At 46.2% G+C, this 12,271-nt stretch overlaps 1 protein-coding gene across 4 annotated transcripts in view; it reads right to left on the bottom strand.

Annotated features, from left to right (window-relative positions):
- Window positions 1-12,271, bottom strand: part of gabra5 (gamma-aminobutyric acid type A receptor subunit alpha5) — a 30,185-nt gene that overhangs the window by 2,690 nt on the left and 15,224 nt on the right. For all 4 annotated transcript variants that reach the window (XM_077014708.1, XM_077014710.1, XM_077014706.1 and 1 more), the window contains 3 exons: window positions 4,903-5,046; window positions 1,631-1,783; window positions 427-638 (listed from right to left, as the gene is read on the bottom strand). In XM_077014708.1, coding sequence (XP_076870823.1) covers window positions 427-638; window positions 1,631-1,783; window positions 4,903-5,046 — 509 coding nt within the window. The remainder of the gene's footprint in view (window positions 1-426; window positions 639-1,630; window positions 1,784-4,902; window positions 5,047-12,271) is intronic.

The raw sequence follows: 12,271 nt of genomic DNA, 5'->3' as shown, positions 1-12,271 counted from the left end.
GGTCTTGCTCATTGAACACTATGACAGGTTTTAAAGCAGAAATGACACATGAATGGATGTGTGAGGGAATGTATTTGAAAAGAATGTCACACGCATAGACACCCAACTACACATTTACACTCCCACATGAACACCACCCACACACCCACATGAACACCCACCCACATGAGCGCCACCCACACACCCACACGAACACCACCCACACACCCACACGAACACCCCCCACCCACACGAACACCACCCACACGAACACCACCCACACACCCACACTAACACCACCCACACGAACACCACCCACACGAACACCACCCACACGAACACCACCCACACACCCACACTAACACCACCCACACGAACACCACCCACACACCCACACTAACACCACCCACACGAACACCACCCACACACCCACACGCCCTCTCTCACTTTGGGCTGCTGAGCTTCCAAAGCCTTCTTCCCGTCCCAGGCCCAGCTGCGCTTGGTGAAGTAGTTGACAGTGGCGAACTCGATGAGGGCGGAGAAGACAAAGGCGTAGCAGACGGCGATGAACCAGTCCATGGCTGTGGCGTAGGCCACCTTGGGCAGGGAGTTGCGGGCGCTGATACTCAGGGTGGTCATGGTCAGCACGGTGGTCACGCCTGAGTGTAGAGGGAGGGGCCATAATGGGTCATGGGCTGAAGGTGCGTACTGCGTTCCAGTGAACCCATGACAACGCTCCACTACAGGAACATAACCATTCTCCATTCATTACTCTCTCAAGACATTTCATAACAATCGCCACATGAAAAATACTTTTATTTTGAGACTAATTACATTTCTAATTAAACCACTATTATAGAGAACGGAAATCAAGCCAAGCCTGTCAAAATCTCCAAACTTACCTTGACTGAGGGGAGTGGCAGCATTATTATTAGCATAATATGCATTATTAGAATATTACCCATTATTAGCATAGTATTTTGTGGGATGCATGCTATAAGCAGGTGTTTAGGCATGGGTGGACTACTCCTCTGATGTAGAGTGAGACTATGTTGTTCACCAGATGAGAGGTGTGCTACACCCAACCAGCAACATCAGAGCATCTCCCAGGATCTGGACCAGAGATTTGTCAACCACAGACCGTGCCCTTTCAGCTTGCCTCTGGAGTGTGTGTGTGTGTGTGTGTGTGTGTGTGTGTGTGTGTGTGTGTGTGTGTGTGTGTGTGTGTGTGTGTGTGTGTGTGTGTGTGTGTGTGTGTGTGAACATTTGTGTATTTTACATGTAAATCCTCAGTAGGTGATTGGATCTGTGCAGTTTTATGCTGCTTTATTGAGCACCACAACGGTAGACCACAAAGCTGTAGAGTTCCGGTACATTCCACCACAGCTATCTGATCAGATCAGCTCTCCATTTCATCTGTCTGCATCCAGTTGATTCTGATGTCCATTTTGATGAGAATTATTGATAAATTACTCACTAAACGAATTAGCCAGCAAGGAACACATACGCAAAAGAACCATTATACTCAAAAGATGAGCTGACCCAAAGGAAACTCTAGCACTGTACGACCGAATCGCTTTGTAGATTGTAACACTGCCGGTGGGAATAAGAATCCATCTGATTGGTGCAATGAGGTGTTTGGGGCACTGACCAAAGACAGTGCGCGCAGGGACAGACTCGCGGTTGAGCCAGAAGGACACTTGCGACAGGATGACGGTCATGAAGCAGGGCATGTACGTCTGGATCACAAAGTAGCCAATCTTCCTCTTCAGGTAGAAGTGAGCCATCATCACTGTGTACTGACCTGCAAGGCGACAAGTGCATAGAGAGGATCAAGGGGAAGGGGGGGCCACAGATGATTGAAACATACACGAGGAAGCCATGAACAAGGGAGGGAGGGAGGGAGGGCGAGTGTGATTAAACTCTGGGGATAAAAGCAAGCCACCTAAGAGGTTTAAACAGAGAGAAAGAGAGAGAGGACGATCCTCCTTTGTTGCTGTGTAATAATGGCAAATAAGAAATGTGTATAGAAAAAGTGTGTAGAAAATGTCGAGTTTTGATAGGAGCGCTGGCCGGGAAGCCTGTATTTTAAGCCCATCTGTAGCTCGATTAAACTGCAGGCAGTCTCATTTACGCCAAACAATGGTCAGTTATCATAAGGGCTCCTCTACTGTGAAATCTGCTCTTCCTTCTTCCGTCTTAATCAGCTTAATTATCTTTTGAAAATGATACTTCACTTCCACAATAACACATGTGCACAATTAAATACCTAAAATAATTCAACCTCCCTCAATTGGAAACATGATTGGAAACATGATCTTGCATACTGTATTAGTCATATGAAAATGCGGATGTAAATGTACTCCATGGAGTAGGATGAGGAAGCAGATATGGGAATGGTTGGGTTTAAGGTGGAGGGTGTAGAAGCTTGGAAACATTAGCAGGAATACAACGATGACTACAGAGAGAGAAAAGGGGAATAAAACAAGTACAGGAGAGTGGAAAAACGTCATATATCCCGTTAATCAAGCCAAGATTGCATTCGAAGCTTTCTAAAATCCCTCTAGGCCACAGAACCTGATAAACTAAAGGAAATCCACCGATGACTGCTGCTTTCTTTTGACAAAATCCGATTTCTGTGTCCCACTAATCCTTTGTCACAATCTGCATCCTGTAGCTCGCTCTCTCTCTCTCTCTCTCACACTCTCTCTCTCTCTCTCACTCTATCTCTCTGTCTCAGTCTGATTGACTCATCCACTCTCATTCTAGTTCTCTTGCTCCATTTCATAGACCTAAGCCCCCCATCAGGCCGGGCCAGCCTTGTACCGCCCGTGCGCCGTGAGCACCACCACACGGGGCAAGAACGCGGGGCAAGAACGCGGACAGCCAGAAGCAGGAAGGGCAGAACGGGGCAGACGGGGAGGACCAAGGGCGGCTGAGAGTGTGACCTGGAGGCAAAGCCTCATAATGAAGCAGGTTGCGAGCCGGCCCTCGCAGAGAGGAGATCGCCTCCGTGTCCCCGTGGCCGCCCTCTACCCCACATGTCCATGAGCAGGAGGACAGGCGGGTGTCCCGTTTCAGATAGCCAGCCTTGGATGTGCCCTGCTGGGCAGGACTCTGCTGAGAGGCGGCAGAGATGCGCCTGTGGTGGACCGTACTGCTCGGCTTTTGGAGTGTTTACGGAGAGCTGCCGTTCGTAGCAGAGAACAACGCTGCCATGTTGGTCAACTGGTGAGTGCTTTTCTGCTTCCCTCTGGGCAGGCTGGGAAACGCTCGGCCACTAAAGCATGCTGGATATAGTGTTCTTTGCAGAAGAGCTTTCTTTTTTAGCTAATAACAACTGACAGGTTAACCTCATGTCTTTACAGTGGGTTGCTTGTGATGATGACATTTTCACTGAGAATGATTTCACATCAGTTTGGCAGCTTGTGTTAGAGTCTCTTTTTCTCTTTTCTTTCACTCTCTCTTTCACTCTCTCTCTCTCTCTCTCTCTCTCTCTCTCTCTCTCTCTCTCTCTTTGCCAGGTTCCTTGCTTGTTAATAATGTTGCTCATGCTGTGAGCTCTTTGTGGATCTATTCTTGAATTTGTAAAGAGGGTTTGCACCTCAGATTAGCAGCACTAATAGCCTCACAACCTTTACCCTGCAATCCAGTCCGCCAGAGCGCAAGAGACGTCAAAGAAGGGGGAGGGGAGGATGTCAGATGGGGTTAACTCTGATCTGTAGGGGCCACACAGTGGAGTCAGGTGGGACTGTGTCAGGATGAGTAGAGAAAGGCCATTGGTTAACACAATATGCTGATTGGTGTTTGGGCCTCATTCGTGATCAGGGCAAAGTGATATATTATTAAAGATCACAGGATATGTGTCCAGCATTCCTGCCAGTGTATATGTATACATGGAGATATTGATACTGACTCCATGTGTTTCCAGTAATAAGCAGCTGGAGAGTGTGTTACCCCTTCCTTTTATTTAACTGAATTACACAGATACCACTGGCCCTCCCATTTCCCCGCCCCCTTTTCCCACACACCCCTGGGAGTGCCAGCCAATCGTGACCCATCATCTGGTAAAAGCACAACTGAAGGGGAGGCTGGGATTAACCCTCCAGATCGGGTGGCTCAGGGACAAATGTTTATTTATCTCATTCCCTTACCCTCTCTCTCTCTCTCTTTACCTCCCTCTCTCCCTCTACCTCCCTCTCCCTCTCTCTCTCTCTCTCTCTCTCTCTACCTCCCTCTCCTCTTCACCACTTTCCTCGTTCACTCAGAGACAGCTGGCAATGAGTGGGAAGTCCTCTCAAATCCTCACCATTCATTTGTCATCTCCATCCAATTTGCTGTTCTTCTTCTCACGCTAGTGTTGCTAAATCATACAGGCGGCTTTCAACAGGAGTAACGTCGCTAACGTAACACCCAAGAAGTATATAAAAAAAAATAACAACGCTGAATGGTACTTCAGAAATAAAATGTTATAACAAGTGAAACACAAACACTCAAGTAAACATGACAACCACATACACATGCACACTAGTGGGGGAAGATATATGGTATTAGCTTAGTAGGGCTGCACAGTTAGGATATTGTTATTATACAACATAATATTGTTGTATATTACAATATACTGCAATGTTGATGTTGAAAATAATTTAAAACTCATGATTTTAAACATAAATCAGGATGATCCATAATTATTTTGACCCAATTAATATGGGACATATCTAAGGTTGCTCACAGCACAAAATAAAAGACATAGACTACAGTATTGCATACTGCAGCTTGCTGAAGTATCAACATTGCAAAAGCCAATATAGCAAAAACAATTAAGAAACAACATTTTGTGCAGTCTTATTAGCTAGGTCGCGCCATCAGCGCCTGTGGTGTGACTTTGCTGGCTGTGGCGACTGAGTGTAATGATCTTGGTACCTCTGCTGGTGCTGATGTCCTCTGTGCCCGCTGTCTGGCCAATCAGATGGTATTGGTTGAGTCGCGAGCCCTCCTCCGCCACCACCACGGACTCGGCGGGGCCCTGCGTCCACTTGTACACCACCTCTGAGATGGGGTAGGCATCTGGAGGAACACGCTGGGCTTAGTCGAGCCACACGCTCAAGACGAGAGGTAGAAGAGATTCTGTAGGGCAGCGGTCTCCAACCTTTTTTGCGCCACGGTTTCACGTCAGACAATATTTTCACGGACCAGGCGTTAAAATGCGAGGGGTAAATACGACGAAATAAAACGACTCACTAGACGCACCGACGGATGTAATTGGGAGAGAATCCCAATTTTTTGTATATTTTTCAAAATAAAACATCACTCAGACTCTGATCGTCGATACCGGTCCGCGACCCGGTGGTTGGTGACCACTGCTGCAGAGGACGTGTGAACATTACCACTGCATCGGATGGATTGATTGAACAACAAGTATTACAGCCTGTGGACTGCATTTCGATTGATATGCATAAGGAATTATGTTTTGTTATCTTATCAAAGCAAGGCTGTAATCCTACATATGTCAGCAGCAGAGAAATATTTTCCTTCCTTCATAAGCAGCAGGTACGCTTGTCTAGTCATACCAAGTCGAGCTTTAGTGATAATAAATTCAATTAGCATTTGTGCTGCATATGAGATCAGAGCTTCAGGTAAAACAAAGAAGCATCTGTGGGCCCGATTAACACAATACGATTCACTGGAGCACCTCATTAAAAAGCTGAAAAAAAGTAGTAGACTTGGGAGGCAATGCAACCCTGTGCGAGTTCATCTACAAATAATTGCTCGCTTCCATTCTGCCCAGCCATTTGTTATAATGAAGCACACCATCAACCCCATCATGAAGACACACTCGCATCTCTCTGGACACACTCACATCTCTCTGGACACACTCATCTCTCTGGACACACTCGCATCTCTCTGGACACACTCACATCTCTCTGGACACACTCACGTCTCTCTGGACACACTCATCTCTCTGGACACACTCGCATCTCTCTGGACACACTCACATCTCTCTGGACACACTCATCTCTCTGGACACACTCACATCTCTCTGGACACACTCATCTATCTGGACACACTCATCTCTCTGGACACACTCACATCTCTCTGGACACACTCATCTCTCTGGACACACTCGCATCTCTCTGGACACACTCGCATCTCTCTGGACACACTCGCGTCTCTCTGGACACACTCATCTCTCTGGACACACTCGCATCTCTCTGGACACACTCACATCTCTCTGGACACACTCATCTCTCTGGACACACTCACATCTCTCTGGACACACTCATCTCTCTGGACACACTCACATCTCTCTGGACACACTCATCTATCTGGACACACTCATCTCTCTGGACACACTCACATCTCTCTGGACACACTCATCTCTCTGGACACACTCGCATCTCTCTGGACACACTCGCATCTCTCTGGACACACTCACATCTCTCTGAACACACTCATCTCTCTGGACACACTCACATCTCTCTGGACACACTCATCTCTCTGGACACACTCGCATCTCTCTGGACACACTCATCTCTCTGGACACACTCACATCTCTCTGGACACACTCATCTCTCTGGACACACTCGCATCTCTCTGGACACACTCATCTCTCTGGACACACTCATCTCTCTGGACACACTCGCATCTCTCTGGACACACTCATCTCTCTGGACACACTCATCTCTCTGGACACACTCACATCTCTCTGGACACACTCATCTCTCTGGACACACTCGCATCTCTCTGGACACACTCACATCTCTCTGGACACACTCATCTCTCTGGACACACTCGCATCTCTCTGGACACACTCACATCTCTCTGGACACACTCATCTCTCTGGACACACTCATCTCTCTGGACGAGCTCTGGCAAATGAATAAATGAGAATACATGCTTCTGCATTTTCAAGAGGTCTGATCTACGTCCACACCCGATCTAAAACAGGTCAGGAAAGCACACAACAGCTGATTGGACCAGAGCACTCGCTCTCTCCTTCGCTCCCTTGCTGCCCAATCGCTGTGTGATCCGGTGATCCCTGCCACTCCAATGACAGATACCCCCAGCACATTTAGGATCGACTCCAGCCTAGCAGGCTGTTTTCTGAAGCGCCTCGTTCACCCATGCACTTGACAGTTACACGTCTTTTATTGATACAAGGTAAAAAAATAAATACAGTGTAACCATAAACATGATATCAGTTATTAGGCATATAGAAAAAAAGTATATATGTCTTTGAATAAAGTAGCAAAGTATTATGTATGTGTGGTTAAAGTGATCTTAAAAATTAATCGGCAGTGACATGTAAATATTTAAGACAAGCGTTAGTATGTTCATAAGTGTTAGTATGTTCACAAGCGTTATTATGTTCAAAAGTGTTAGTATGTTCACAAGCGTTATGTTCAGCAGTGTTAGTATGTTCACCAGCATTAGTGTGTTCACAAGTGTTATTATGTTCAGCAGCGTTAATGTGCTCACAGATGAAGCACTTTGCTGTGTCGCTGTGCGCTGAACCTGCTGCTATATTTGGCTCATTGATCTCAGTTGTGAGGAGTCTTGAAGTCATTTTTGTTTATGATCATTACACTCTCCCAAATGCTCCTTGTGCTTTTGTGGTCATTTCCACTTGCAGCTAGAAGCAAGTCAGTAAGTTTGCTGCTTTCACACTGTCCAGCGAATCTCTGTCCAGATATGAAGAACAGAGACTGCGTGAAAGGTGCTTTAATGGTGTAGTGTGGTGTAGTTTTTGCACTTTCCTTGTGACAAAATAAGTATGATATGTTCTTGCTGCCAGACCATTCTCACCTGTGCTATAGAAGATAAGGGACCTTATTTATATGTCAGAGCATCTCATTCATAGGTTTGCCGGGCTACGTTCTAATCTCTGTATGCAGCCCCTAGCTTGGAGTGAGGTGCTGATTTCTTCTATAGGTGTTGATAAGAGGTGGGTCTCTCTGTGTGGAAAACATGCAAAAACAGGGAATGTGGTTGGTGAACAAAAGGTCTAAGATAACTAATATCATTACAGCGTTCCGTGCTAAGGCAAAAGCGCACGTTTGCATTAGAGCTGTCAACTGGTGTGATAGGGGCTTCACGGTCATGAACATACATTGTATCTCGCGTCCCGTGTAGCCAAAGAAAAGAGTGTCCTGACCCTGGTCTGTGGCTGCTCAGAGAAGTATGGTTATACAAATGTGGAAACGTACGAATCAGAAAGCCTGGTTATTATCCTGTAGACCTGGGACTGGACCCAGCCAGCGCCAGCCAGCCTCTGCCGTTGTAGCCTTTTCTCTCCGTGCCAAAGTGTCAGCGAAAAGAGATCTAATTGGTCCTAAACGTTTGTAAGCTCGTTTGTGGAGAGGTTTGAACAGTAGTATTGTTTCCCCTTTCTTATTAATCCAGGTTGTGATGGGGAAACGTGACAGGTGGCCTTTACGTTTGTAGGAGTATGAAGAGTGCGAGACAGTAATTCAGTCCATCTTAACGAGTGCTGTAAGTGACAGGAACTGAGGGAATGTGTGAGTGTCTTTGAACTGGGAACGGGGGAGAAAGACAGAGGTGGTACAGTGAGAAATGACGACTGGCCTAGTGACACCAGCATCACACAGAGGACCGACGCAGGACAGAACAGGCCAAGTGCCGTCTGGGCACATTTGGGTTAGGACCTCCACTAACTACAGAAGGGAAGTATTTAAAAGAACACCAGGAGTCAGGGCTGGTACGAGACCCTGCTGCAGGCTAGAGGCCATGGCCTGAGGAGGTTAAAGCAGCTTTAACTTCTTGTATAAGATGGACCCAGTAGCCCATAGCAACACAAGCTTGCGCACGTATGCACATGCAGCCATTGGCCACTGACCAAGGAACCACAGCAGATTTCCAGTTCTCAAACTATCATTTATTACGACAGGGGCGATATGTATGTATTGTTACTGGCTCTAAGTTGAAATGTCAGAATGGAGTGCTTTTTCTTTGAAGTCCGTGTAAGAGGTGAATGTATGAGAGGGCTGGAAGATGGCGGTGGTGGGGGTTTAAATATGTATGTGGTTACACCTGTGAAAAAAGACCGGAGTTTAATGCTCACCTTCAAGTGCCCACATTCACTTACTCAAAATGTACAAGAAATTTGAACATTTTAGAAGTAAATTACATATAATATCAGCCCAGTGTACTAAAACACACCAATAAAACAGACCTACTGCACGAAAAAGGCATTAAAATAATTTTCTACATTTTCTATAATCTGTATGGAACAAACAAATGATGACATCATTTCTACTTCTGCAACATAATGAAACATGAAAATATCAGTGCTATGACACTTTTATTTTTTAGTTTAGCTCTATGTGCAGCACTGTGTAACTACCATGTGTAGCATTACAGATATCACACCACAATTATATTTACAATCATCACTATAAATCAAATGGACAGTCATTTACAGAATGAGCACAAGAACATTTAAACCTTGGCTTTTCTGTCCCAGTCCAGTGTCTAACAGGAGACAGTCTTACCCAGTCCAGTGTCTAACAGGAGACAGTCCTACCCAGTCCAGTGTATAACAGGAGACAGTCTTACCCAGTCCAGTGCCTAACAGGAGACAGTCCTACTCAGTCCAGTGTCTAACAGGAGACAGTCTTACCCAGTCCAGTGTCTAACAGGAGACAGTCCTACCCAGTCCAGTGTCTAACAGGAGACAGTCCTACTCAGTCCAGTGTCTAACAGGAGACAGCCTTTCCCAGTCCAGTGTCTAACAGGAGACAGCCTTACCCAGTCCAGTGTCTAACAGGAGACAGTCTTACCCAGTCCAGTGTCTAACAGGAGACAGCCTTACCCAGTCCAGTGTCTAACAGGAGACAGTCTTACCCAGTCCAGTGTCTAACAGGAGACAGTCCTACCCAGTCCAGTGTCTAACAGGAGACAGTCCTACCCAGTCCAGTGTCTAACTGGAGACAGTCTTACCCAGTCCAGCTCAGTCACCAGGGGGACAGGTGGACTACCACTGATAAAGTTGGATCATGTTTGGAATGATTATGTTTTGGTAAGGACACGGTTCAGACATTTTTGCTTTTTAAATACAATTTAGGTGTGTGTGTGTGTGTGTGTGTGTGTGTGTGTGTGTGTGTGTGTGTGTGTGTGTGTGTGTGTGTGTGTGTGTACATGTGCACACATTTATATGCTTGAATGTATGTATACGTATATTCCACCACCTGCCAATTTATTCCAAACAGCTGGAGGCGGTGCACTGGCCACTTTATTAGGCAGTGCTACCAAAGGCATTTCTAGGTTTACAGTCCTGGACTGTAGACCACGTGTCTCCATGCATGTCTGGTCCATTCCTCCACAAGCCCATACGGCTCCACACAGTGTCTGGCCGGAGGGCCACAGTGCATGGAGAAGCATCCTGGGTCCAGCGGTGGTGCAAGCAGCACGTCCGGTGCAGCACGACTGATGGAGATCTTACATGTGCCAGCGTATCAGGAAGGCCTGAACTTATGACGGAATAGGAGTGCTTAGGCAGACTCGTGATACAAATCCCTCCTGGAAGTTAAGCACCAGAAGATTACTGATGTGAACACCGTTCACTGCTGAGGTCTCTCCTCATGTTTATGTCAGCCCAGTGTAATCTCTGTTTTATATAATCAGGAGCCAAAGATGATGCAGCATCAAATGACCCCAGGTTACCCTGCAGTAAGACCAGGATTAGCTCTATATGGATGTGAAATATAGGATGCAGCTCTCGCATCGTGGGTCATGAAACTAAAGCTCTTCCTTTGGACCTCAGCCCTTAAGAGGCCTTGTAATGGTTACCTGTTGTGCATGGTGCTTCTATGCAAAGAAGGGTATGACATTATTAGTATGTTTATTGACAAAAGAATCATCACTAAGGGATTTTCATAGTTTTTAAGCTATGTTGGTTCTTTTATTAGAATTGTAAGCAGGCCCTTTCAAGACAAAATCATTAGGCAAGTCATGAAACACCATTGTTATATTTCAGCACAGTCCTGCTCTACAGGACGTGTGGAGGTGCAGTCTGCATGGCGTCAGTCCACTGAGCACCTATACAATAACAAAGATCTGCTCCTGGACTTGAGGTCTGCTCCTGGACTTGAGATCTGCTCCTGGACATGAGATCTGCTCCTGGACATGAGATTTGCACCTCATGAGATTTGCCAAAGAATATCCAGATATTTTATAAAATATAGAGAGAAATAACAGCTGGTTGTAGCGCAATTTGGTCTAATAACTATGAAGCTCTACATCACATGGGAGGAATTGTATATACATTATAGTTTTAGGTTTTATATATAGTTCATCACATGCAATAGTACCATGAGCAGCATTACTGTCTTTGGTCTCAATCACGTTTTGATTTTCATTTCACACAAATTTGACTTTCCTTGATTTTCTTAGTCAATATAATGCACGGCTGTATTCATTAAAGGAGAAAAGTGTCTGTGCTAAGGGGCAGAATGAGCTCACCTGCTGTGCATTCATGATCTCTGGTAATTTTTTCATTTAATCAAGCAATTAAGTTGCTGTGGACCTGCATGAATCTTTTATAATATTAATGCACCCTTTTTGTGCTGGAACCTGACACTGAAGCCCTGCCCTGATCACAAGTTCAATCACATGATAGCACCATTTGAGACCGAATCCTCACAGGCTACGTCTTTCGATCTGCCCAACACACCATAGCTGGTAGAAGAATACTAATCACTTCACTTTCCAACACAATACGAGGAGCCCCTCCTGCTCTATGAGCATGTTACAAAGAGGGTGACCTGTTTCTGCACAGTTCCTCCCTAGTTTCCCCTTGTCTGTGAGACACAGATGATAAACAGGCTAGCGGTGGACTTGTCCACAGGGAAGGCGGGTACTTCCATGGACTGCCACACGGGGGCGTGCCGCTGGACACCGGGCCACTGCCGGACACCAGCCAGCAGTCTGCAGCGACACTGAAGCAGATGGTGCTGGTTCGCCTCACACAAGATGGATCCTTGTGTTGGTGTATTAAGAAAAAACAAAAGAAAACAGCTCAGAAAAGCTATTGGTGCACCCTCAGTTGGTCTAAAGGAGCTTTATGTACAAAGCGAGCCGTTTCATGGCTTTGGATGTGTTAAAGCTGTTATCTGCTGTGGGGTTAAGACATCTGTACCCATTAGGAACTGGAACTGGATGCAAACGTGTGCAGACTTGGGAAGGAGGAAGGGGGGGGGGCTAAGCATGCTCCTCGCGTGTCATTCAGGACTCTGGCTCCACCAAACGGGATGTGTCCCACTGCTGGAGGCCC

Source organism: Brachyhypopomus gauderio, chromosome 8 (genome assembly GCF_052324685.1).
Source record: "Brachyhypopomus gauderio isolate BG-103 chromosome 8, BGAUD_0.2, whole genome shotgun sequence".
In the NCBI taxonomy this organism is placed as follows: domain Eukaryota; kingdom Metazoa; phylum Chordata; class Actinopteri; order Gymnotiformes; family Hypopomidae; genus Brachyhypopomus; species Brachyhypopomus gauderio.
Note: the sequence above shows the minus strand (reverse complement) of the source record. Positions and strands in the feature narration are given on the sequence as shown.